Here is a 22,817-nt window from a genome sequence, read left to right on the forward strand (position 1 = left end):
AAAAAAATGTTCTGGGTGTGTCATCAGTATGCTGATTCTGCATTTCATATAGAATAAATATTAGATGCAGTTTGAACATATCCAGAGAGTGCCATGTAGGGAAGAACCAAAGGTCAGACAGAAAAAGGAAGATTTGGAGAAGGAATGTGGAAGAAAGTTACAATGTTAAACGAAGTGATTTAATTAAAAAAAGTTCCGCTCTTAGGAATGAAAGAAAAATGCAGAATCTAATCATAAAAGAATGACCACCATATCTGCATTTCTCATTAAAAGACTTTTTTTCATCATTCTAGCAGAATAATGGCATTTCACTTTCCATTAAAGAATAGAAGAAAAGAAATAAACCTGAGCAGTAGAATAGAGATGAAAGTCAATGGAACAAGAGAAAAATAAAAGATACCAAAAAATGGAAGTTTCTAAAATATTTTCAGATGTGATCTTATAATAGAGAGTTCTTTGCTGCAATTGCTGGCCACAGGGGAAAAATGTAATTACACACCTTATATAATACAATAGGATTGCACTGCTGGTTCAGTATTTGGAGAAGTGTTGGCTCCACAGTAGAACTGGACTACCAGTTCCATCATCTCTTATTTTGGCTTACCATGTTTAACGTACCTGTACTTCCCTTCACCCAGTATTCTCTCAGAACTATTTTGCTGATTTCCTTCATCTGTTCATCAGATAGTTGCTTACTGATATCAGGAATGACTGTCATTATTGTATATACAGCCTCGTGCTCTTCTTTAGTTCTTAGAATGGGCCTGTGGGGAAAAAATGGATAGAAAATAATAGCATCACCTCTTGCCTTCTAGTTGCATAGGTGGAAGAATTGCCCCAGGATCTGAGAAACTTTAAGCCAAGTGTCAAGATATTGCGTCCCTTGCTAAAACACAACTCCTAAATGCACCAGCTAAGGTGAGGGATGCTAAAAATAATAGTTCAGCAACATAAGGAGGGCTGGATATTCTTCACCCTGTTTTTAGAAGTCAGCAATACAAGTCTGAGTATCAATGTGTGTATTGGGAGAAATGAATTTCATAACTTGTTTTGAATAAGGCCAATCCTTGGTTGGGATATTCTAATTTAATAGACTGGTATGACTGGAGGATGAAGTGGTACCTGGATTTTCCTTCCATTTACATCCTTCTGCAGAGTTCTGCAGAGGCTACAGCTCTGACTTCTAAGAAATACCATTGATGTCATGGCTGAAAACAAGGTGCTACTGAAGCTTTCTCTTATCCCTTATTTTTCTCCACATGGTCACAGGGCTTGAGTATTTTAATCCAAGATGTTCACTGGCCTCAAATTGTATCCTGCCTTAGATAAACAGTTGTAGTCATAGATGTAATCCTAGTAGCAATAACTTATAAAGCAAATATACCAGTATTTTGCTAAATGATCCAATAATTGCAATAATAACCTATTAAGTCAGGCATCGTCAAACTCTACTGTAATATGGCAACTCCTGAAATGATAAATGAATTTGTATGACCCATTCCATGAACAAAACTAATGATCTTATTGGGTTGGGCAAAAAATAAATATACTCTTAGTTTTAATAACTAAATGTTAATCTGTATGTCACAGGGTATTCTACCTTTCTTTTTTTATAGGGACTTTATTAAAAATTACAATAAAAACTAATACAAATAATAATAAAAAAGAAAAGAAAAAAAGAAAAATAGAAGATGCAGAAAAGAAAAAAAGAAAAAAGAAAGAAAAATAGAAAGAAAAAACAAGAATATAGTAAAGAAAAAGAATGTGTGTGTGTGTGTGTGTGTACACGCATACATACATAAAGAAATGAGTTCCCCTTCATCACAGCAAGTATAAACAATTTTAGTAACTTATCACCTTATCTTAAAATACAATAAATAGCTTCTTCTTCCCATATCCCACCTCTTATCTATAAACAAATCTTTAAAGCCTTGTCATTTCAGTCCTGATGTCAGCAAAAGTCTATTAAGGGTTACCAGAAATAACAACATGTCTATTTTAACCTATTTAAACCAACTTTATTCCTTCCGTTTACTTCTAACAATCTTTAGTCCCTTCAAATAATGTCCTAGAACTTAATTTCTTTTCACTTTTATTTTGTCCCTTCTCACAAAATTCTTCAAAGCTTTAACAAGCCTGTTTTGTAAATCCAATATAGGAAAATTATCCAGGTCACTCTCTTGGTTTGTTATTTGTATATTCCCTTTTAATTATTAAGACATCAGCAGGTTTCTTTTGTATGTCCAGTGTAACATCTTTTTCCATGTCATTCTTGTAGCCTATCATTTTTAAATCCACTTTCAATCAGTCTCGGTCTTGTTAGGTAAAACTTGCTGCTCTTCCATTACATATTTTAAACACAGTCTAACTATAGAGGCAGACACCCTTAAAATTAATGTCTGGGTCCATTGTTCAAAAATATCCTTCAATATGTCCAATGTTAAAATATTTTGCTTTATTCTGTATTTATGAGTTTAAGTGTTCTTCTTCTTTATTTGTAATCTTTAGTTCCTTCTAGTTTCCTTTAGCATCCAATTTTTAAACTCTTATCTTATTAAATATTTTTAAAAGAATTCAAAACAAAAGCATTTTCCCATGGGGAGGATTCTTCATAATTAATTACAAAATCTTATTTCAAATTTATCTGTATCCTTATCCATTTGTAATTTTCTAAAATCAGAGTTTTAATCACCCTTTTGCTGTTTATCTGTGCCCCCCCCCACACACAATTTTTTAAAGCCCTTAAACTTGTATTCAAAACTTATTTCACTAAGGATTGAAGGAAACTCACCTGGTGCTGTAAAACATATGATCCAAAGGCTCCTAATATCTGAAAAGCAGTTTCCGAAAGTGATTAGAAAAGGAAGTATGCAAATTTAGTGTTCTTTCAAAGGCACTGACCGTGGTTTGAGCAAAATGGCTATTCTCTCATCTTCCAGAGCTCTCAACCTGCCCAAGACCACTGTTTCACCATCACTTCATGAGAAGCAACTGCATGGAGCACTTGTGGGTGATCTCAAGTCATCTCCTTGTCTGGAGAGGAATTACGAAGAGCTGATCTATTCACCAGCTCTTCATTCTGCTGTGGTCATTGGCTCTGGTTTTTGCGGAGCTGTCTTCAGTCCACCATTTCTTCCCTGAAAGTCCTGGATTCCACCTTTCCAAACCCTACAGTATCGCTACTTCCCACTGAAGGCAAAGTGAGCAGCAAAGCCCAGAAGAGTTGTCCCCAGAGTCAAGCTGATGATCATGATGGTGTAATTAAAGTGTCACCCATTTTTGAGGCACATTGTAGGTAATGTGTTGTGGTTGCAATTGACTTTTTTTTACCACACCCTGTGACACCCCTGAAGCCCAGAATGAGATTTCACAATGTCCAGCTTGCACAAGCCTGATTAAGGTTGTTTTTTTTTCCTTAAAAAATTGCAATCCCCCTATAGTGCTGTTTTATTAAACTGTGACAAAGAATTTGGGTCTAACCATGTGGTTCAAGTTTGCAAGTCCCCCCCCCTTTTTTTTTTAAAAAAAGTGGCTTTTAAAGACAGCAATTTAAATCACTGCAGCTGCTTTTAGCTGTTACTAAAAAGCAGGCTAGAAATACATATATTTATAGACCTTTTTGTGTTAGTCATTTTCTAAGTCCAAATCATCCTCAAGCTACCTCCATCACTGGATTCCCAAGGGTGATTTTATGTGGCTGAATACCTACCACCAGGTGACTGTGAGTGGGAGAATAGATGGTCAAAAAGTCACCCAACATTTATTTCCAATCCACCCTTGTCGCAAAACCATAATTCCACCCCCTGCTTTTTTTTTTTTTTTTAATGAAAAGAGTTGTGGAAACTTGTTTGTGCCTGACAAAATGTCACACCAATAGGCAGCACCTCTCTCTGAGAAAAAGAGAAATTGCACCAAAGGAACAATGGAATTCATAATTTACAGTAAGTATGCTTAACAGATACAACAAATTGAAGCACATATATATTTGAGCTTCTTTGAAAACAATATAATTCAGCAATCAGTATGGTCGCCAGTGTCCACCAGGTGCCTCAGCCCTCTCATAATGTCCATGGGCGTAGTAGTTGAAGAGAATCTGAGAGGGCAGAGAGTCAGGTTGCTGGTAAAAATCTTCCAGTTCAGCTAAAAAAACTCTGCTTCAAGCAGAATAATATCAAAATGAGAAAGAAGTAAAACATAGTAATTTAGTGTTCTAAATTATAGTATTTAGGGCTTTAAACTGGACATTTCTCCAGGAATTCAGAGGAACAGTCTGTACAGTCCACTGTTGCCAAAAAAGGCAACTTTTGCCACTCTTAATGATAAGCTCTTGAAATGCCACAATGCTTTGCAATTATAGGTTATGTAGCAAGAATATGGTCTCCACATCACCTGAGTTTCTGAATGCCACAGGCTAAACTGGTATTCATCTCTACAGATGCAACAACTAAAGAGGTGAGAAATGTTGCTGACAATAATAGAATTTCAGTTATGGGGTCTTTTGGCAATCCGACAGTAATTCCAAAGGATCTGGTTTGCAACAAATCACCCCCTGAGTGAAGTGGGCTAAAATTACATACCTTTGTCAGAATGGAGGATCTACAACCCAGTATTTCTGGAAGACATTGATCAACATATATTGATTCCAAAGACCATTGTAGAATTATTGTCCTATACCCTCTGTGGTGAACTGGAAATATACCAGCTACAAACTGTAAGTGACTGCTACCTCCATCACTGCAGTTATGGCTTTAACTTGTTTTTTAAAAGAGTTTTGTTATTGTTGTATTGTCGAAGGCTTTCACGGCCGGCATACGATGGCTGGTGTGGGTCTTCCGGGCTGTGTGGCCGTGGTCTTGAAGTTTTGTTTCCTAACGTTTCGCCAGCACCTGTGACCGGCATCTTCAGAGTGCAGGAGCACAGACAGGAGTAGTTCTCTCTGTGCCCAGGGTGAAGTGACCCTTCTGTGGGTATTTATAGAGATCTGGGGGGAAGGGGGGATGGGGGTGTGTGGGGGGGGTTGGGTTACTGAGTGGCTGCTTGTTTTGGTGTCAGCATCTGTGTGTATCTTCCTGGGGATTAGGCAGGGTTTTTTCTTCTACTGAATTGTTAACGAGGGGCTGCTGGGGGTGATTAGCAAGTTCATTGTGTGAACTGTTCACATGTCCTGGTGGTTGAGCGGGCAAGTATACATCGGGGCCACAAAACGCAGCATCCATACCAGGATAAAAGAACACGAAAGACACTGCAGACTACAGCAACCAGAAAAATTGCAGTAGCTGAACATGCTCTCAAGCACACTGGACACAAAATCCTATTTGAAAACACAGAGATACTGGACAACACCAACAGCCACTATACCAGGCTATACCGGGAAGCCATTGAGATTCACAAACACCAGCACAGTTTCAATAAAAAAGAGGAGAGTCTAAAAATCAACAAAACCTGGCTACCAATCCTGAAAAATACAGCCTGCAAAAGGTCAACGAACTCAGCTCAACCACCAGGACATGTGAACAGTTCACACAATGAACTTGCTAATCACCCCCAGCAGCCCCTCGTTAACAATTCAGTAGAAGAAAAACCCTGCCTAATCCCCAGGAAGATACACACAGATGCTGACACCAAAACAAGCAGCCACTTAGTAACCCAACCCCACCCACACACCCCCATCCCCCCCTTCCCCCCCCCGATCTCTATAAATACCCACAGAAGGGTCACTTCACCCTGGGCACAGAGAGAACTACTCCTGTCTGTGCTCCTGCACTCTGAAGATGCCGGTCACAGGTGCTGGCGAAACGTTAGGAAACAAAACTTCAAGACCACGGCCACACAGCCCGGAAGACCCACACCAGCCATCTTTGTTATTGTTCTTTTCTGATGTCTATAAGGTGTCTTCCCTTTCCTCCCCCACTAGGCTGAAAGGGAAATTATAAATACTAGTAGGCAGGCAGGTAGCCAGGCAAGTATCCAGCCATCCTACTCACCCACCCACCACCTGCTTATAATCTATTGAAAACAAAATTTGAACTGGATTCTTTACAATCCTACTTTAACACCTAAACCATGAACAGGTTTATGGAGGTAGCAGACTGCAGATGAGCAAGAAGAGACTGTTGCTCTTTGATTCTGTTGTTGCTTATTCACCTAGGGGACTGTGGCAACACAGATACGGAGAGTATATTTGGGGATTAGTAATTCTGGAGCACTGGGAAATGTTGGTAATACCTAGAGCAGTGTTGCTCAAGCGCAGCAACTTTAAGATGTGTGGACTTCAACTCCCAGAATTCTGGCTGGAGAATTCTGGGAGTTGAAGTTCATACCTCTTAAAGTTGCTGAGGTTGAGAAACACTGCTTTATAGTATCCTACTCTTATATGGGCTGTGATTGCTGGATATTACTCCAGACTAATTCCTGTTGACCCAGATTTTGAGAGACAATTCAGCAAAAACCAAAATTATCAAGGAAGATTTCAACTCCTTCAGCAAAACTGTTTCAGCCTTTCCAGAGTTAATCTGGTCCACAAAGGCTAGCCCAATCATGTCAAACACCCTAATTTTCTCCTCCCTGAAATATAGCAAAGTGTTTTGCCATCTTAACCTTCTGGCATTTTATCTTCAGATGAACAGCAGTATTTTGTCAATTGCAGGCTGTCAACAAACGTGTGGAGCAGCAAAGTCATATACAAAACAGCATCTGAACAAGTAAAGATGCATCATAGTTATGATGACAGAGAAAATAATGTCCTAACACAACCACACATCACCATTGTGAGAAAGGTTGTGTATATCAAATCCCTCAAATTCTCTTGCTGTTGTCCAGTATTTTTATTTTATTGGAAATAGTTTAGCCAGCATTATTGCTTAGAATTCAGTCAGGGTAAACCCCCCAAAGGACCTAATAATGTTGAAACATCAACACAGTGTCCTGGAAATAAAAAAGGGCAATACTGTCATTAAAAAAAAAAGGGGGGGGGAGAGGAATAAGCAGATGTATGAGACAAAATCATCCCCCAACTTCTATTTCAGCAATTAACATTAGAAGTACTGTAATAGAAATCAATCAGAATAAAAAAGGAGGTAAAGAATACAAGGTAATGAATCCAGAGAATGGCAGGACAAGACAGGATAATGCCGCTAAACACAATCCTGAATTTTATCATCAGGTTTTCTCGATCAGGTTTATTCCAACTCTGGTGGAAATGAAATTACAGTATTCCCAGAGAAGAACATGCAATAATCAGAGCACCATTACTGAAAGGGGAAATCCATCACTTTTGGTTGCTCTCAACTTTTCATTTTTGTGAACCTGTCTGTTTCATTTTCCTCTCAGTTTCTTGTTTTTCCATTTGTAAACTGAGTTTGTCCCAAGCCCTTATTTGAGTTTAAAAAAAAAAAAAAAGCTTGCATTAAAATAAGTAGGTGTTTTTGTGGATATTTCTCCAAACAGGCACATTTTTGTTTACAGTTTATATCTAACCTGATGCATTTTTGTACATCACTTTCATGAATAAATGCATTTTATACAGACCTTTTTTTTCTAATACAGGTTGTTTTCTGTTGTTAGATTGCATTAAACTTTCAGAAATGTGCATATTTTGAAGGACAATTGTTTTGGTATTTCATATAGCAGAAAAAGAGCAAAGATGATTAAGAGACCTCTAACTAACTAACTAACTAACTAACTAACTGACCAACTAACTCCTTAAGAAGTCATCACTAGATTCAACCATACTGGACAATTTTTGTCCAGTCTTCAACCTTTTTAGGGAAAGTTGTTAAGAAGGCGATCACACAACAGCTTTGGAGAATCCTGGAAGAAGCGGATTATCCGGACCCCTTTTAGTCTGGTTTCAGACCTGGATATAGGACTGAAGCAGCATTGGTCACACTTTTGGATGGCCTCTGGTATGAGTATGTTGCAGGTCGGGCATCTATCTTTGCTTTCCTTGATCTTTCAGCAGCCTTTGATACCATCAACCATGGTATCCTTCTGGATTGGCTCCAGGGGTTGGGGATGGTTGGTATTGTGTGGTTCTGTTCCTTCCTCTGGGACTGATTCTAATCAGTGTTGATCAGGGGTGAGAGATCCTTGGCCCCTGCTTTGCGGGATTCTGCAAGGTTTGGTACTCTCTCTGGGCCTGTTTAGCATCTACGTGAAGCCTTGGGGTGAGGTCGTCCGCTACCATAGGGTGAGATACCATCAGTATGCTGATAATACCCAGCTTCCCATCTCTGCCTCTGGCTAATTAAGTGATGCTGTGGAAGTCTTGTCTCAATATTTGGAGGCTGTGGGGGGTTGGATGGAGAACAACAGGCTTCAGCTGAATCCTGGCAAGACTGAGTGGCTTTGGGTTTTGGGGCCATCTAGATTTGGGAATTTACCATCTTTGGTGCTGATGGGGTTGCACTGCCCCAAATAGACTCTGTGCACAATCTGGGGGTCCTTCTGGACTCACAACTCCTGCTCAAAGAGCAGGTGGAAGTTGTGGCCCAGAAGACCTTCGCACAACTTCATATTATGAACCAGTTGCATTTCTTCCTGGACTAGGAGGCTCTCCTCAAAGTCACTCATGTCTGGGCACCTCCAGAATGGATTTCTGCAATGTGCTTTACATGAAGCTGCCCTTGAAGAGCATCAGAAGCTTCAGATGGTACAAAAGGCAGCCATATAGATAGTTATGTGCATCCTCAATTAGTACATGTTACAGCTCTGCTCCGTGAACTGCACTGACTACCAGTATGCTTCTGGGTTCAATGCAAGTGCTGATTATGACCTATAAAGTCTTCCATGGTGTGGAACTGGGTTTTTTGAGGGACTCCCTCTTCCTGGTTAAATCTGTACATCTCATTAGATCCAGCAGGAGGGGCATGTTACAGGTCCTGTCTCCTAAAAAGTTCCATCTGACGGGACCCAGGAGGTGAGCCTTCTCTGCCATGGCATCTGCCCTTTGGAACATTATCCCCCTTGCGGTGAGATTGGCCCTAACCTTGCTGACTTTCCAGAAATCCCTTAAAACATGCTTTTGTCAGGAGGGGATCCCATGGAAAGAGGGAGCCTGTAAAATGGCTATAATTGTATGTGAGAACAAGACCATGGTTTTGTTTATATTTAATGTTTTTAATTGGTTTTTAATGTTTTCTAAGGCTCTGTTTTTAATTGTTTTGTTTCAGTTGTACACCACCCAGAGTTACATCTGTGAGATGGGGAGTTATATAAATAAATAAATAAATAAATAAATAATAAAATAAATAATAACAATATAAATAAATAATAATAATCTCATTTGTTATTGGAGTTTATTATTAAAGCTTTATTTTGTACATGACCGGATAGTGACATTCTATAGGTAATATTTTAGTAGGAAGGAATTCCAGTTGAAATATGTATCCATGAGATTAAGGCATTTATATTATATGCTAACCAGGAGGAAATAATTTAAAGTCAAAAAGAAGGAAATATTTGGGGAAATTAAAATGAATTATAAAACAATTCAAACTCCAAACTCAATGCTTTTTTTAAAATATAGAATAAAATATTCATGAATAAGGTTTAAAATGCCAACATACATTTTCATTGCAATATTATGCAATTATATTTGACTCAAAATGGTTGGTGAGGTATTAAAAATCTCTAGCTTTGCAGCAATAGAATATGTGGTGAGCCATAAAACCATGTTAAACATCTGATCTAAATTGTATTTGACTAGTATACTTTGGAAACTGTCAACTATTATTCACACATTAGTGGTGGTTTGAATGGTATTAGGCTTGACTCATAACTATGCAGTAATGACATTTTAGATTTTTCCTGGCTGTGGGGAGAGATTCATGCAGCTCAGCCTGATGAGTTTTTTTTTTTTTTTTACTTATAAGTTCAATGGGCTTGCTTCCAAATACGTATTCATACCTTTGTACAACCATAATACAAATGCGTGCATCTTTTATTTACAAGAATCAAAGCATACAGGAATTTATAAGCCACTTCTTAAGATGAAATCTTCAGAAAGCAACATACACAAAATGAATCAAAATGATAGTATGGGTAATATTGTAAGATACAGGAGAAAGATGCAGAAGAGAACTGCTTCAGATCACACAGCCAAGAATTCTGGGGCAGAAATGTTTACCTATTTTATTTATTCATTCAATCAGTCTCCACATCCCCTCAATCATCAGTGATTCTGGGTGCTTTACAAAGGGTTAAACAGAGTGAAAAAGAAAAGAAAGAAACCCCAAGCATTAAAAGATGACTAATCTGAGAAGTGAACAAGAATTCTGCCCCATTGCTGGCAGTTAGTGGGACCCCACACCATTCTAGCTCAGAGCCTGCAGGAAGAGACAGGTGTTAAATGTTTCCTGGAGGCCAATAGAATCAGGGCCATACAAGCCTTATAGGGGATACTATTCCATTGGGCAGGTGCAGCAACAGAGAAGGCCCACCACCAGGCATTATTTAAGTGATGGGATCTGGAACATACCAACCCTCTTGAATCTTTTCAGATGGGCAGAGACAATTGAGAAGAGGCAGTCCTGAATCTAACAGTGGAATTATGGAACCATGGCTGAACACTCTTTTCCAGAGGATGCATGATCTCTGATGCAGATCTTACGTTTTAAACATGATCACAGGAGTAAAAAAGTTTCTTAAACTATTCAAGGCTCAAACAGTTGAAGCTGTTAAAAGTTAACAGGAGTACTTTGAATTAGGCTGGAAATGCGCTGACAGCCAGTTCAACTAGCATAAAAGAATGTTTAGAATTTTTGACCCTAAGGACAATCCAGATGGCTAAATTTTACACTCGCTAAAGTTTTTGCAGAGCAGCACAAAGCAAAAGGTACATTGCACTAGTCCATTTTTTTAAAAAGGGTCCTAATGGCTACAGCTACCTTAGAAGCTTTAAATCATGGAATGCATTCCTGACCACTGCCATCACCAGTATAAATGGTGATGACTCCAAGAACATTCTTAAGCTGCACACCTGCTCCATTAGGATCAAGAGGTCATCCAAACCAAGATACTCCCCAACCTATGGTTTTATCTAGGTAAGTTGCAGCATTTTCCCCCTCAATTGTCTCTGTACTACGTATATTCAAAAGAGTTTCACACCATTGCTATATAGAAAACAGACACAACTTAACACAAACCTCCAGAAGACCTCTACCTATATATTTTTCAGAGAATACTGGTAAGACAAAACCATCCACTCTATACAAAGATCTGATAATAAATACTGAGATACAAAGAAATTCAAAGAATTGTACTTAAAAGCTCTGCATATGTATCGGGCTGAACATATCACAGACACCAATGGAGGTGACACAGCACTCATGGAGAGATTGAGGATGTGCCCTGTTAGTCCTTCTCTGGAGAAACTTCTAATGCTGGGAAAAGTGGAAAGAAGGAGAAGAAGAGGACAACCAGCAACAGAGTATATAGATTCAGTTACAGTGGCGATGAGTGCACTGTTGGAAGACCTGAAAGAGCAAGTTAGGGACAGATTGTCATGAAGAAAATCTATCTATGTGGTCACAAACAACTTGATGGCACATAATCATTCAATCAATCAATCAATCAATCAATCAATCCCATTAGTTCTTACACATTTCAAACTCCAATGTGTTCAGATAGAATGCCTAAACAGGGTTTTTGTTTGATGCCAGTCTGATGCCAAAACCTATACAATTGCTTTCTGTCACTAATCAAAAGCATAGGGTGCTTTATGCAAAGATATCCATCCTAGAGCTATGAGTTTCTATATTCCTTTCCAGAGATGTGGCAGATCATAGCTTCATGTGTATATCCAACTATTATTATTATTATTATTATTATTATTATTATTATTATTATTAAATTTATATGCTGCCCCTCCTCCTCCATCTCAACTTCACTGAGCCCTAGTAATAACTAGGTAGGTACTCATTTATGAAATAGATACACATGAACCGTTCACTTAAGAAACATTTCATAATGCATGAACCAGGCAAATGATTTTCTACCTATCCTATAATTATATGTTTATTATGTTTTAAAAGAGATTGTAATGAAAGAATTCTAATCAGAAAATTCTAATTAGGTGAAAAATCACTCTCTTAATCTGCAATTTTATAATCTAAATTATTATGACTGCATGTCATTATAAAGATTTAGAATAACCTCTTCTCTATTTTAAAAGAGTTCTGAAGAATTTGCATTCGTTAGAAGCAGCATAGAATCATTATTACCAGTGTAAACTGACACTAGGATTAATTTACAAATGTTCCATAGTCAGGTTCCTATTGTTTTGTCACAACTATGACTAGACTTCTATCTCACCTTATGGACAGGAGATTCTCAGATGGTTTGGGGAAGTTATAAAAGAAATATTTCTTTTCAGGTTTTGTAACCTTCTGAACTTCACACATGTTTTTCACATCAATTTTGTATATCACTTGGAGGATGGCTTCATAAAACCTGCAAAATCCATCTGGCTATAATCTTTCCTAGGCTGGCTCACTTCTTGCATGCAAGATTTGGATAGTGGAATTTAAATATGAAACAAGGCAGCATTGGTTCCTACATATGTTGCAAAATATTGCCATTGCAAAACTCTATCACAGTTGGTTTCTTCCCTGACCATCCCTGGCAGCATTATAATTTGATCTTCTGTTGTTTTGCAAACCCCCAGAATAAATGGCCCAAAGGTAATTTTTTTATATAAGTTGTTAAAAGAGGCCATGTTGTCTCCACGCTGCTAGGATAATGTCAGGTTTGGAATGTTGTCTTGGGATGGAAATGTACATATCCCTAAAGCTTCAGTTTACTTATATAGATCATATGTCTTTAAACTACATCCCTGGTAAAGAGTAGTTTGCTTCAGATGACAGATAGGGAGCCAAGTAAATTGTTGTAATTTTGAGCAAGCAAGCGAGGAATTCTGAACAGATCCCAGTCAAAAAGATGTCTTGTAAAAGCAGAGCTAAGTCTATGTTATTCTGTGCAGCTGCTCAACTCAATATTTCTTCTAGGATGAATGCATTTTTCTTCACTGTAGCAAGAAATGCATGTAGAACAACAGGCAGTGGCCAGCTTCCCTGGGTCTAAATTGTCTGCTTTAGGAATTCATTTATTTATAGATAATAGATGATATCATGCCTTCTGTACGTGATAGGCATATCTCATAAAGTAAGACTGAGGTTGTCTAAAAATAAAGAGACCTAAAAACAAATTCATGAGAACAAAAGCCAGGCAGTCCCATCAAAACAGAGGCTGAGTTTAAAATCCATCTTTCAAAATATTAAGAGCAATGCGGTCTCTGAAAACAAAGCTGAGTAATCAATACGCTATCAGCAACAAGTGGCTCATGTTATTTTTTTTCTGTACCTTTCAGAACCTCCTGTAATCACACCATGACATTTGATGGCAAATCAGCACTAAAATTAGCCAGAATTTCTTGCCAGGCTTCCGCAGTAAACAAAATTAACAAAACAAAAAGGTGCTTTAACCTATATAAAAGCAAAACCTGCACATTAAACCCTACCCCACTCTCACCAACATGGTGTTATTGTGCCGTTAGTCCATTCAGTGTGTCCCTTCGCTACAGAAAAAGATAATAAGATGGCTCCAACACTTAAAAGAGTTGACCATCCTTGTCTTTGAAGCTTTTAAAAATCTCTAAATGCCTGGAAGAATAAAAGTATTTGCAAAACATAGGGTCACAAGACCCAGGAGAGCCTTTTAAAGAAAATAATTCCTCAAATAGGTCGGGGAAAGTTTCCCACCAAAAAAGTCCTCAGCCCCAGAACTCTTCCAATCTCCAGCCCAGAAACGTGGAATAAATATTGGCCCTGCAGCTGCTCTTATACAACTTCACAGCATCAATCTTCTGAATGCACAATTTTGCTTCATCAGGAAGGGGTACAGTCCAGGGAGGAAGTAGGGAAAGAACAAAAAAGAAAATCAAGGGAGAGTAAGCAGGAAAAGGAACAGAAAGGGAAAGGAAGAAAAAAAAAAGACCATCGTGAAACTTCTAGGAAGGAAACTCAAGGAGGCAAGAAGAGGACCTGGGAGACTTAGCTGATACATTGAAGAAGAGCTATGTCAATCTATCTGTTAACAAATACATCAATCTACTCCTCATACAAAAGAGAGCCAGTTTGGGGAAGTGGTTAAGCACCAGACTAGAAGCCAGGAGATCATGAGTCTAGTCCTGCCTTAGGTGACCTTGGCCAGTCTATCTCTCTCAGCCCTGGGAAGCAGGCAATGGCCAATGACTTCTGAAATATTGCCAAGAAAATGGCAGGGACTTGTCCAGGCAGTCACCAGGAGTCAATACTGACTCAAAACACACAGGCACAAACACACATACTCCTTGTACACCTGCCTAACACTACTTCCCATGCAAAAAGATTATCTATTGTTCAGGAATAACCTTGCACCTCCCTGGAATCCAGGAACCAACTCAACATTCAACCTTCCTATTTCTTGGTTAGTCTCTTTCTTAAATCCAAGCCCCAATGCTGCATGCCTGCCTGGTGCTTTCCCTGACATAACGTAGACATAATGAAGATGTATACTTTATTTTAGAGCTGCATGGCTTTCTAGGCTTGGAGAAATGATGGGGGTCAGGGGGAAATGTTCCCTTCTGTGGAGCAAACAGAACATGCCACAGCAATTTAGTTTCTCCCAGTTCCCTGAAACAGCACCAGAACTAACCACTTGAAAATGTTCTCTAAAAATAGCCACTGCTATTTTTGATGATATGTGGCCATATTCTGTATGAGCAGAATTAAATATGCAAGGGGCTTCTTTGACAGAGTTCACAGGAATATTCCATTTGCTATCATCACATGTTAGGCAGTAAAGGAGAGACCACATTGCAGCAAAACACTGTATGTGTTTTGTAGGTATGTGTATATGATAAAATTCTGCTAGTGGGTGTGTTAGAAGATGCACACAGACACAACTGCACATACCCCAAACAGTAAAAGAGAATTAAGAATGGGTGTTTTCTGCTCAGCGTTTATGGCTTCTCCTTTTATATCATTATCTTGCTTAAAAGCTCTGTTTTGTTTTTTGTTTTTGTTTTTGTGTGTGTGTGTTTCTTACAGCATTTGTCTTCCATTCCTGCCTCCCTCCATTCTTGCTCTCTCTTGCCAGCAAAAGACAGGACTGTATGTGGCTTCTTCCTGTCCTTCCAGTTCAAGCCTTCTGGGACAGCAGCGAGCCAACTAGGTTATGCTCCCCATACACATTTAAAGTGAATTGATAGGGAAACTAGGCCAGTCTGTTCCAAAGAAACCTCAGCAAAGACCACACGACGGTTCAAGAATGAAATGCTTACGATGAATAATATTTCAGCATAGTAATGCCCTGAAGGCAACCTTCATTTCCAAGCCACATTTCCAAAAATACATCGACAAATGAGAGAGAATTCAGAGGAAGAAGAGGGCGAGCGCTGGCCTATAATGACTAGGTTACGAAGACAGAACTGTTGTACATGTACAACTGGGCTATTTGACACTAAGGGAACTTTTTGCTAAATAAATGTCTATATATTCCCACCACCGTAATCTTCTTCCAAGAAGCCATTTCACATGATCATTCAATGCACTGTACCTAATTTAAAAGAGACACTCTTTATCAGGATTATTTCTATTACTGGACACTGCTGTTGAAAAACATATTCAGCAGCTGGGTGTACAGAAGAATCTAGACTGGGTTCAACAGGGGTTGGGTAGTTTGTATAATTCAGCCATAATTGGTATGATTTGTTTTGGGCACAGCATGTTAGTCTTTTGGCTTGCTAACTCAGATTTAGGGCTTATAATATTATGTGAACCTAGCTTTCTTTTTGTCTTGCCCCCTATACATTATCCTATTGACATGAGATGGGTGGTGACTAAATTTGACATATAAATAAATAAATAAATAAATAAATAAATTTAACATTTCTTTATTTATGAAATGTATAGGCCACCCCAGTTTGTTACAACTCTGAGCAGCTTATAAACTATTACTATAAAATACTATAAAATGCAGAAATCATCAGAAGTCTGGGAAAAAAACAATAATTTAAAACCTGAATGCCATACAAGGGGACCACAATTCATACTAACCCAGGGCCTGGAGATACAGTTAGGTTTTAATGGATCATTTCAACAGGGCCATGGTGTAAGCCATACAAATCTTGGGGGGAATGGTGTTCCAGAGGGCAGGTGCCATGACAGAGAAGACATGCTTTCTGGGTCCCATCAGATGGCATTTTTTAACTGATGGGACCCAGAACATGTTGACGTAGTCAGACCATGTGGGATAGAAGAAACAACAGAGGAAGCTTAGCTTCCTATTTATTTAATTCTTCCTCATATCTACTTTCCTGATTCTTCCTAGTTAGGAAGAAGCACAATCTCAGATAGATCTTTCACTCTAATATAATTGGCACTTCCAGGGATTAACTGAATTAGTTTTATCAGTTACCTGCCTGATTCCAAGTTACACTTTGCCCATCCTATATGTATCAACAGCTCATGCTGGAACAGAACAATCTAGAAATCTACATCACACAATATAATTTGGGAAAGGAAGAAAGCTGAAATTAGTGTGCAACAATGACATAAAAGCACATTACATTATGAAACAGATGTCTTTATTCAGGTAAATTGTCAGTGCATGGATTTTAATTCACCCAGAGTCTGGAACATGAGAATAGTTGATTAAAATATGTTTGTGTCTGGTTCTGGAAAGAAATTGCATTTTGAGTTATACATGTCTATCATTTAATAGGAGGAATGGGGAAAAAACTTTTTTAATAAAGTGGTGCTTTGTTGTAATATGCCAACTAGACTTCAGAAAGTATATGAATGACATCATTTGGCTTTTCATAGGAGAGAGTAAATGAGCCAAAACAAAAGAATTTAAATTAAGACCATGACTGTCTTTGGAGACACAGCATATGTCCAGAAGATTGGGGGCTGTTGGGGAAGGAGGGAACTTTTAGGAACTTTTAGCTAGCCAGATTTTTATAGCAGAGGACACCATATAGTATGTAATCAATAAAACCTAAGCTTCACTAATTTTCTTTCTTTCTTTTTTCTTTTTGTGTAAATATGCTTCCTGAAATGTTTCAGACTTCCCCAATCTATGACCAAAGAGGTCAAAATAAGATCATCTCACCTGATTAACTTCATGACCAAGCCTCATACACACTCATAAATTTTAGACTGCTGGATTCTTGGAGCAGTGGAAGAGAACAGAAATCCTACATTTCCCAGTCTCAAAATGAAAAGACCTAACCCTGAAACTTGGAATTCACTCTCTTCTCTTCCATTCCATTATTGCATTGTATTCGTGTGCATCTGGCATCAGTGAATTTTAGTGAAGGGATGCTGAATTAGGTCAATACTCAGTCCAGGAAAGTTGTCCTTAACCAATAACAATAGCTGCTCTTGATTTACAGGATTCAGATGACAGTTGGTGTATGTTTCCCTAGTTAGGATAAATGAGTGTTTCCATTGTTAATAGAGTTTCATTACAGCTGAAGTTAAACACTGAAATGTGATATTCAACTATGAATCCTATTACTGTATGTAGATGTTTAGAAGATTGCAGAACTTACTATGGCAAAACCACTTTTCCATCTGTGTGTGTGTGTGTATGTTTGTATAGGGAGAGAGAGAAAGAGAGACAGAGATATTTGGATGGTCAACAACTGTACAAAAATGTGTGTGTGTGTGTGTGTGTGTGTTTATAGGTATGTATGTATGTATGTATGTATGTGTATATGCTCTTAGAACGTTAGAACACCATGCAGTAATTATTTCAGTATCACTGTTCTAATGTTCAGATTTGGATGAAATAAAAAGTCATCATTTTGCACTGTCATTTTACCTTTTCTCTTCTGCATGCAAGCATGTAAAAATAGACCTATCCCTGTTTCTACCATTGTAACACAGATGTGTGCACTATTAACATGAGCTATTATGTTTAAATTAGGGATTTCAAGGAGTGTTGCTTACCCGGATGGAAATAGAGTGAATTGATTGAAAAACATTGCTCTAAATACAGTTTGTATGATTGTTCCCTTTTAGATTTTTTTTTCCTTATCACTTTAAAGAAAAGATTAAAAGAATTAAAATTTAAATTTAATAAAACTTAAAATTAAAATTAAAAGATTAAAAGAAAAGCATTAGGAGTTACATCCAAGGGATTTGAAGAAGGCACATGGCCCAATAGCCTTAGATGGTTCACCATTCCAGCTCAAGATGGTTGGTCTCCTTCTGAGGATAAGTGAAGGAGAATATGAGGGGGAAAAAAATATCATTATCTTACATTTCCCAGTCTCATAACAAAAAGACCTAACCCTGAAACTTGGAATTCACTCTCTTCTGATAGAAAAAAAAATATGCATGTTTCTTTTCTGTACCACACTAAGGACAAATCCTACTATTATGATATTCTGCTTTGTATCTGTTCTCTACTTATTCAAGACTTTGCATTTTGCACAGTTAGACTATATTTTCTTTTTTGTCCACCTCTTGCAAACTTCAAGACATTCTGACAAACCATTCAGGACTGACTGTAAAGCCCTGAGGTCTCACTTAGGATTGTTGAAGTTACACAGGCCTGTCTCTCAGTATCTGTCTCTTAACAAAGAAGTCTATTGCTATGGCTCCCCATAGTCTGTCCTACATAAGTCCTGTTCCACAGTGTTATTTGTTACTTTTGACTGGATTGATAGGAAGTTTTCTATGTTTTATTGTATGTCAGTCATAAAAGCTATTTGGTGTTTGGTATGGGTGGACAAGGAGTGGGATTGCAAGGCCCTTAAGATCGTTTTTTGATAGCCTCAAAAGCTCTTCATTACAATGTCCAGATAGTCCCCAGTTTAAGAATGAGTTCCGTTCCCAAGGTCTGTCCTTAAGTCGAATTTGTATGTAAGCCTTAACAGTATTATTGTATAATACTGTATAAGTAGTATTGTATAATTAGCTCAAACCATTGTGTATTTAATTGGAATCATTGTGTATTTAACTCAATTTTTGCTACAGTAGACTCCATTCTTAACTATGGGTCATCTGTAAACCAGATATTCTTAACCCAGGGGCTCCTATAGCTGAAATCCAGGAATGTGGTTTGCTATCAGAATTTGACAGCACAGTATTAATAGTATTCATAACTTTCTAACTATGTTTTTAAAGCTTAAAATGCATTGTAAGCGCATGTGTTTTCTCCATTTGGGGACTAGTTATGTATTATGGTCCCAACTTTGCCTTTCTAGATTTGTCATGGCAATAATCACCCACCTTGCCTATAAAAAGGCTAATATAAATAGATCTCCTGCTGGATTAGCATGTTCCTTTTCATTAGAATTTTCTCTTCCCAAACGTCTTCAGTACAATAGGTCTTCCTGCCCATGCAGACAGTTTGTAATTGGTGGAATAGGTTAGGAAGTGACCATTATCCCACATAATTCATAAGTTAGGTATGCCTTCTTTAGCCTATCAGTTTTAAGTTGGACCATCAAAGTGAGTGTTTGTTGCATATTTAATGTAAATCACAAAAAGTTGTGTCTGGTTTGGATGCATTTAAAGGTTTTAAACCCTGGAAATTTATTTACTTGCTGACCATATTCTTTCCTAAGTTTCAAAATCACATACTATATTATAATACTGCTTATAAAGCACACAATTTTGTATCAATAAAGCCTGTTCATAAATGTATAACTCAATTTTAAACATGTAAGAACAAAATGTGTCACTTTAATACTCCTCCAAATCAATTATTTGAAATAGATTGAAAAAAATATTTGATTCCAATAGCAGGCAAAAGAATCCTCCGTATTATCTGTACTTTGTCATCCTATTTGAGATTTGGTATTTTAATTGCTATGTAATTCCTTTATTGTTCTTGTTTTTAACAGTCCAAAAATTGGATTTTTAATCCTACCTTATATGGTCCATGAAATCTCTGTAAGATTAAGCTGCTGTTTCAGAATTGCTATGGCATAGCTATGACCTCTCCACCTTGTAAATCAATCTCGCAAATTGCACAAGATAATATCAGACTGTATTTTCCAGAACAGTTTTGGAATTAAGACAGAGAGTTACTGTCAGTGAAATTCTGAGTCTTGCTGTGATTCATTCACTTGAAGGCCATCCTTTGACAGTTACAAAGCACAATGGTGAACTTGAGAATAAAAAGCAATGCCATCACATTTCAAAACAGAAGAATGCTGCATTTATGTTAAGCGGAAAGAACACAGGACATATATTAGAAATAGCAAAATAAAATAAGAAAATATTTTATAAAGACAAAAGAATAACAAGAAAATCAACATTGCAAACTTAAACATGCCTGCTCAGAAATCAGTTATATTCAGTTCAGTGAGGCTTACATCGAGGGCAGTAAGAAGAGAATTTAGTATAGTGTAAATTATCTGAGCAATGAAGCCAGACCCAATTTAACCTTGAGACTATCTGGTTTTATAAGATCTCTTACAGAGATTCTTCCTCAGGAGCCAGATTCATTCTGCCAAAGTAAATCTGGTCCAATGCTCCCAATGCCTATACAATCAGATCATAACAGAATTAAGAACACAACAATGTTCCATTCAATGATAGCACTATTGAGAAGCCAATCAATTGTTCACATTGTCCAGTATTTTAAGAAGATATCCTCATAGCAAGAGTATAGGTCTTCACATAATGTGTCCTAAGGAAGATCATTTAAGCCTGGTCATTTGTGCCTTGAGTGAGAACTCTGGGTTGTTTTGTTCTTGGCTGGCCATGGTATTCTCAGGAGTCTTCTCCAACACCAAAGTTCAAAGGTGTCAATATTCCTCCTATCCTACTTTGTTAAAGTCTGAAAGAAAAACTGGTCAAATATAAATATCTGAGTTCACACACCATTCTAAGCCATAAAGCATTATTTATAAACAACAGTGGCTGGGCAGATTATGCTAAACCAAAACCAAAGAATTCACATTATGCCTTAGTGTGGCATGTGAACCCTTACAATAGCTAGGAATCTTGCTCTTAGCCTGCCCAATGCCTAAGCTGGACTAATTTACCATATTCAGTCAGCAGTGGCAGCAAACATGACAGAAGACTAAACCTCATTTATATGACTAAGACGTAGTGAAAACCATGAACTGCTCTCGTTAACAGATTCTTCAGGTAAGTTGTCTTAGGCCAAACAAGAAAGAAAAATAGAGTGAGTTAATCTGACCAGATAATTCTCCCATAAGATCATATCAAAGAAAGGAAGTGAGGAAATTAAGTCTAAGGTTATTTTTCTCAATCATCATTAAGGGCAATTTTAAGTAGAAGATGGTGCATGAAAAAAAACTTCAGAGCACATGGCTGGAATGCTGAATATGGCTTTCAAGAACAGAAAAGGAACGTATAAGCAACTTCTTCACAGCCAGAAATTCAGTAATGACAAGTCTGTGTTGTCAGATGAAGACATTTTTTACAAATTGTCTGTATTTTTAGGCACAATCCAGGGTGACTTTTATTTATTTATTTATTTATTTATTTATTTATTTATTTATTTATTCGGCTTGTATGCCGCCCATCTCCCCCCTTTTTAACTCCAAAAGCAATACAGTTCATTGCTTAAAAACCACCAAAAATTATCATATGTTTTTATTTCCTTTCTTAGGCTTTTAACATCAGCCTAGTTTTCAAAATGACAATTATTATTATTATTATTTAATTAAATTTTAATAAAATTTAATTAATTAATTAATTGTTAAACTGCATGGCAATGAGTGGGTGCAGAGCAGTCAGATGTTTCAACCAAATTAAATTTAAAATTAAATTCTAAAAATTTAAATTTTTAAATAAATTAATTAAAATTAAAATTAATTTAATTTAATTTAATTTAAAAAAATAAACCATCAAGCAACAACATCTGCTTATCCCAGGTCCTTGGGAAGGACTTGATAGGTGGATAAAAATGCCAAATCCAGTCTAAACATCTGGCTGACTGTGCAACCAATCATAATAATAATAGATATTTCTTTTAGCAAAGAAAAATATTAAACATATTGTGATGTTTGTATCTATTTGTAGGGGGAGCCTTTAGAAGACAGGTTGCCCCAAATGAAAAGGCTTCTATTGTCTTTGCTGCTTGCTTATACAGCATCACCCTCCAAAAGAGCCGACATGCATCTTCAAAAGAGGACCTTAAGGTGAGACTTTGTGTACTATCTGGAACAGCAGTTAGTAGGCTTCTCATGGTCTATATACCTGCCATAGTCACCACACACACACACATTGTCTCACTATGAAGACACACATGATGGCTTAGAAAACAATCATTTGGGAATATCCTGTGCCTTAGAAAGCACATTGTCCTTCCAGCAGTGCAGCTCTTCAGAAGACACTTGTTGCCTAGTTCTGAGGATTTCTCAGAGTGAGGCATTAAATAGGGAGAGCTCCCCTGGGTAATTTAGAAGAATGACTCTCCCACAGATTTTAATGCTTGAACAAGCTCAGAAATAAGTACATAGTCTTTCAGATAAACTGGTCCTAAGACACAAAAGGTTCACAATAGATGAATGTTAGATGGAAACATACTTCAATACTTTGAATACTTTGAAGTATGAATAACAGTAAAAATAAAGTCTCCAAACAGACCCTGTAGCTTCATGGAGATGTCCCTGGAATTTTCTTGACATTAATACAGAAATGGTTTGCCACTATTTATTTGCAGAAGGGTTTGATTGTTTGTTTTACTTCCCAATCTACAGGTTAAATTCCCTGGTATTCTCTGGAGATCAAACTCAAATTTAGCTTCCAAGTTCGGTCAAGTTCAGTCAGTGCTGCCAACTGCTG

At 37.5% G+C, this 22,817-nt stretch overlaps 1 protein-coding gene across 1 annotated transcript in view; it reads right to left on the reverse strand.

Moving 5' to 3' along the window:
- CNBD1 (cyclic nucleotide binding domain containing 1) overlaps nt 1-22,817 on the reverse strand; it is a 159,391-nt gene that overhangs the window by 83,380 nt on the left and 53,194 nt on the right. The window contains exon 4 of the mRNA XM_088149275.1: nt 619-764. Coding sequence (XP_088005401.1) covers nt 619-764 — 146 coding nt within the window. The remainder of the gene's footprint in view (nt 1-618; nt 765-22,817) is intronic.

This window comes from Python bivittatus, unplaced genomic scaffold, assembly GCF_059951505.1.
Source record: "Python bivittatus isolate LINGU-HERP-01145 unplaced genomic scaffold, Pbiv_v1 ctg000590_np1212, whole genome shotgun sequence".
NCBI classification, from domain to species: Eukaryota; Metazoa; Chordata; class Lepidosauria; order Squamata; family Pythonidae; genus Python; species Python bivittatus.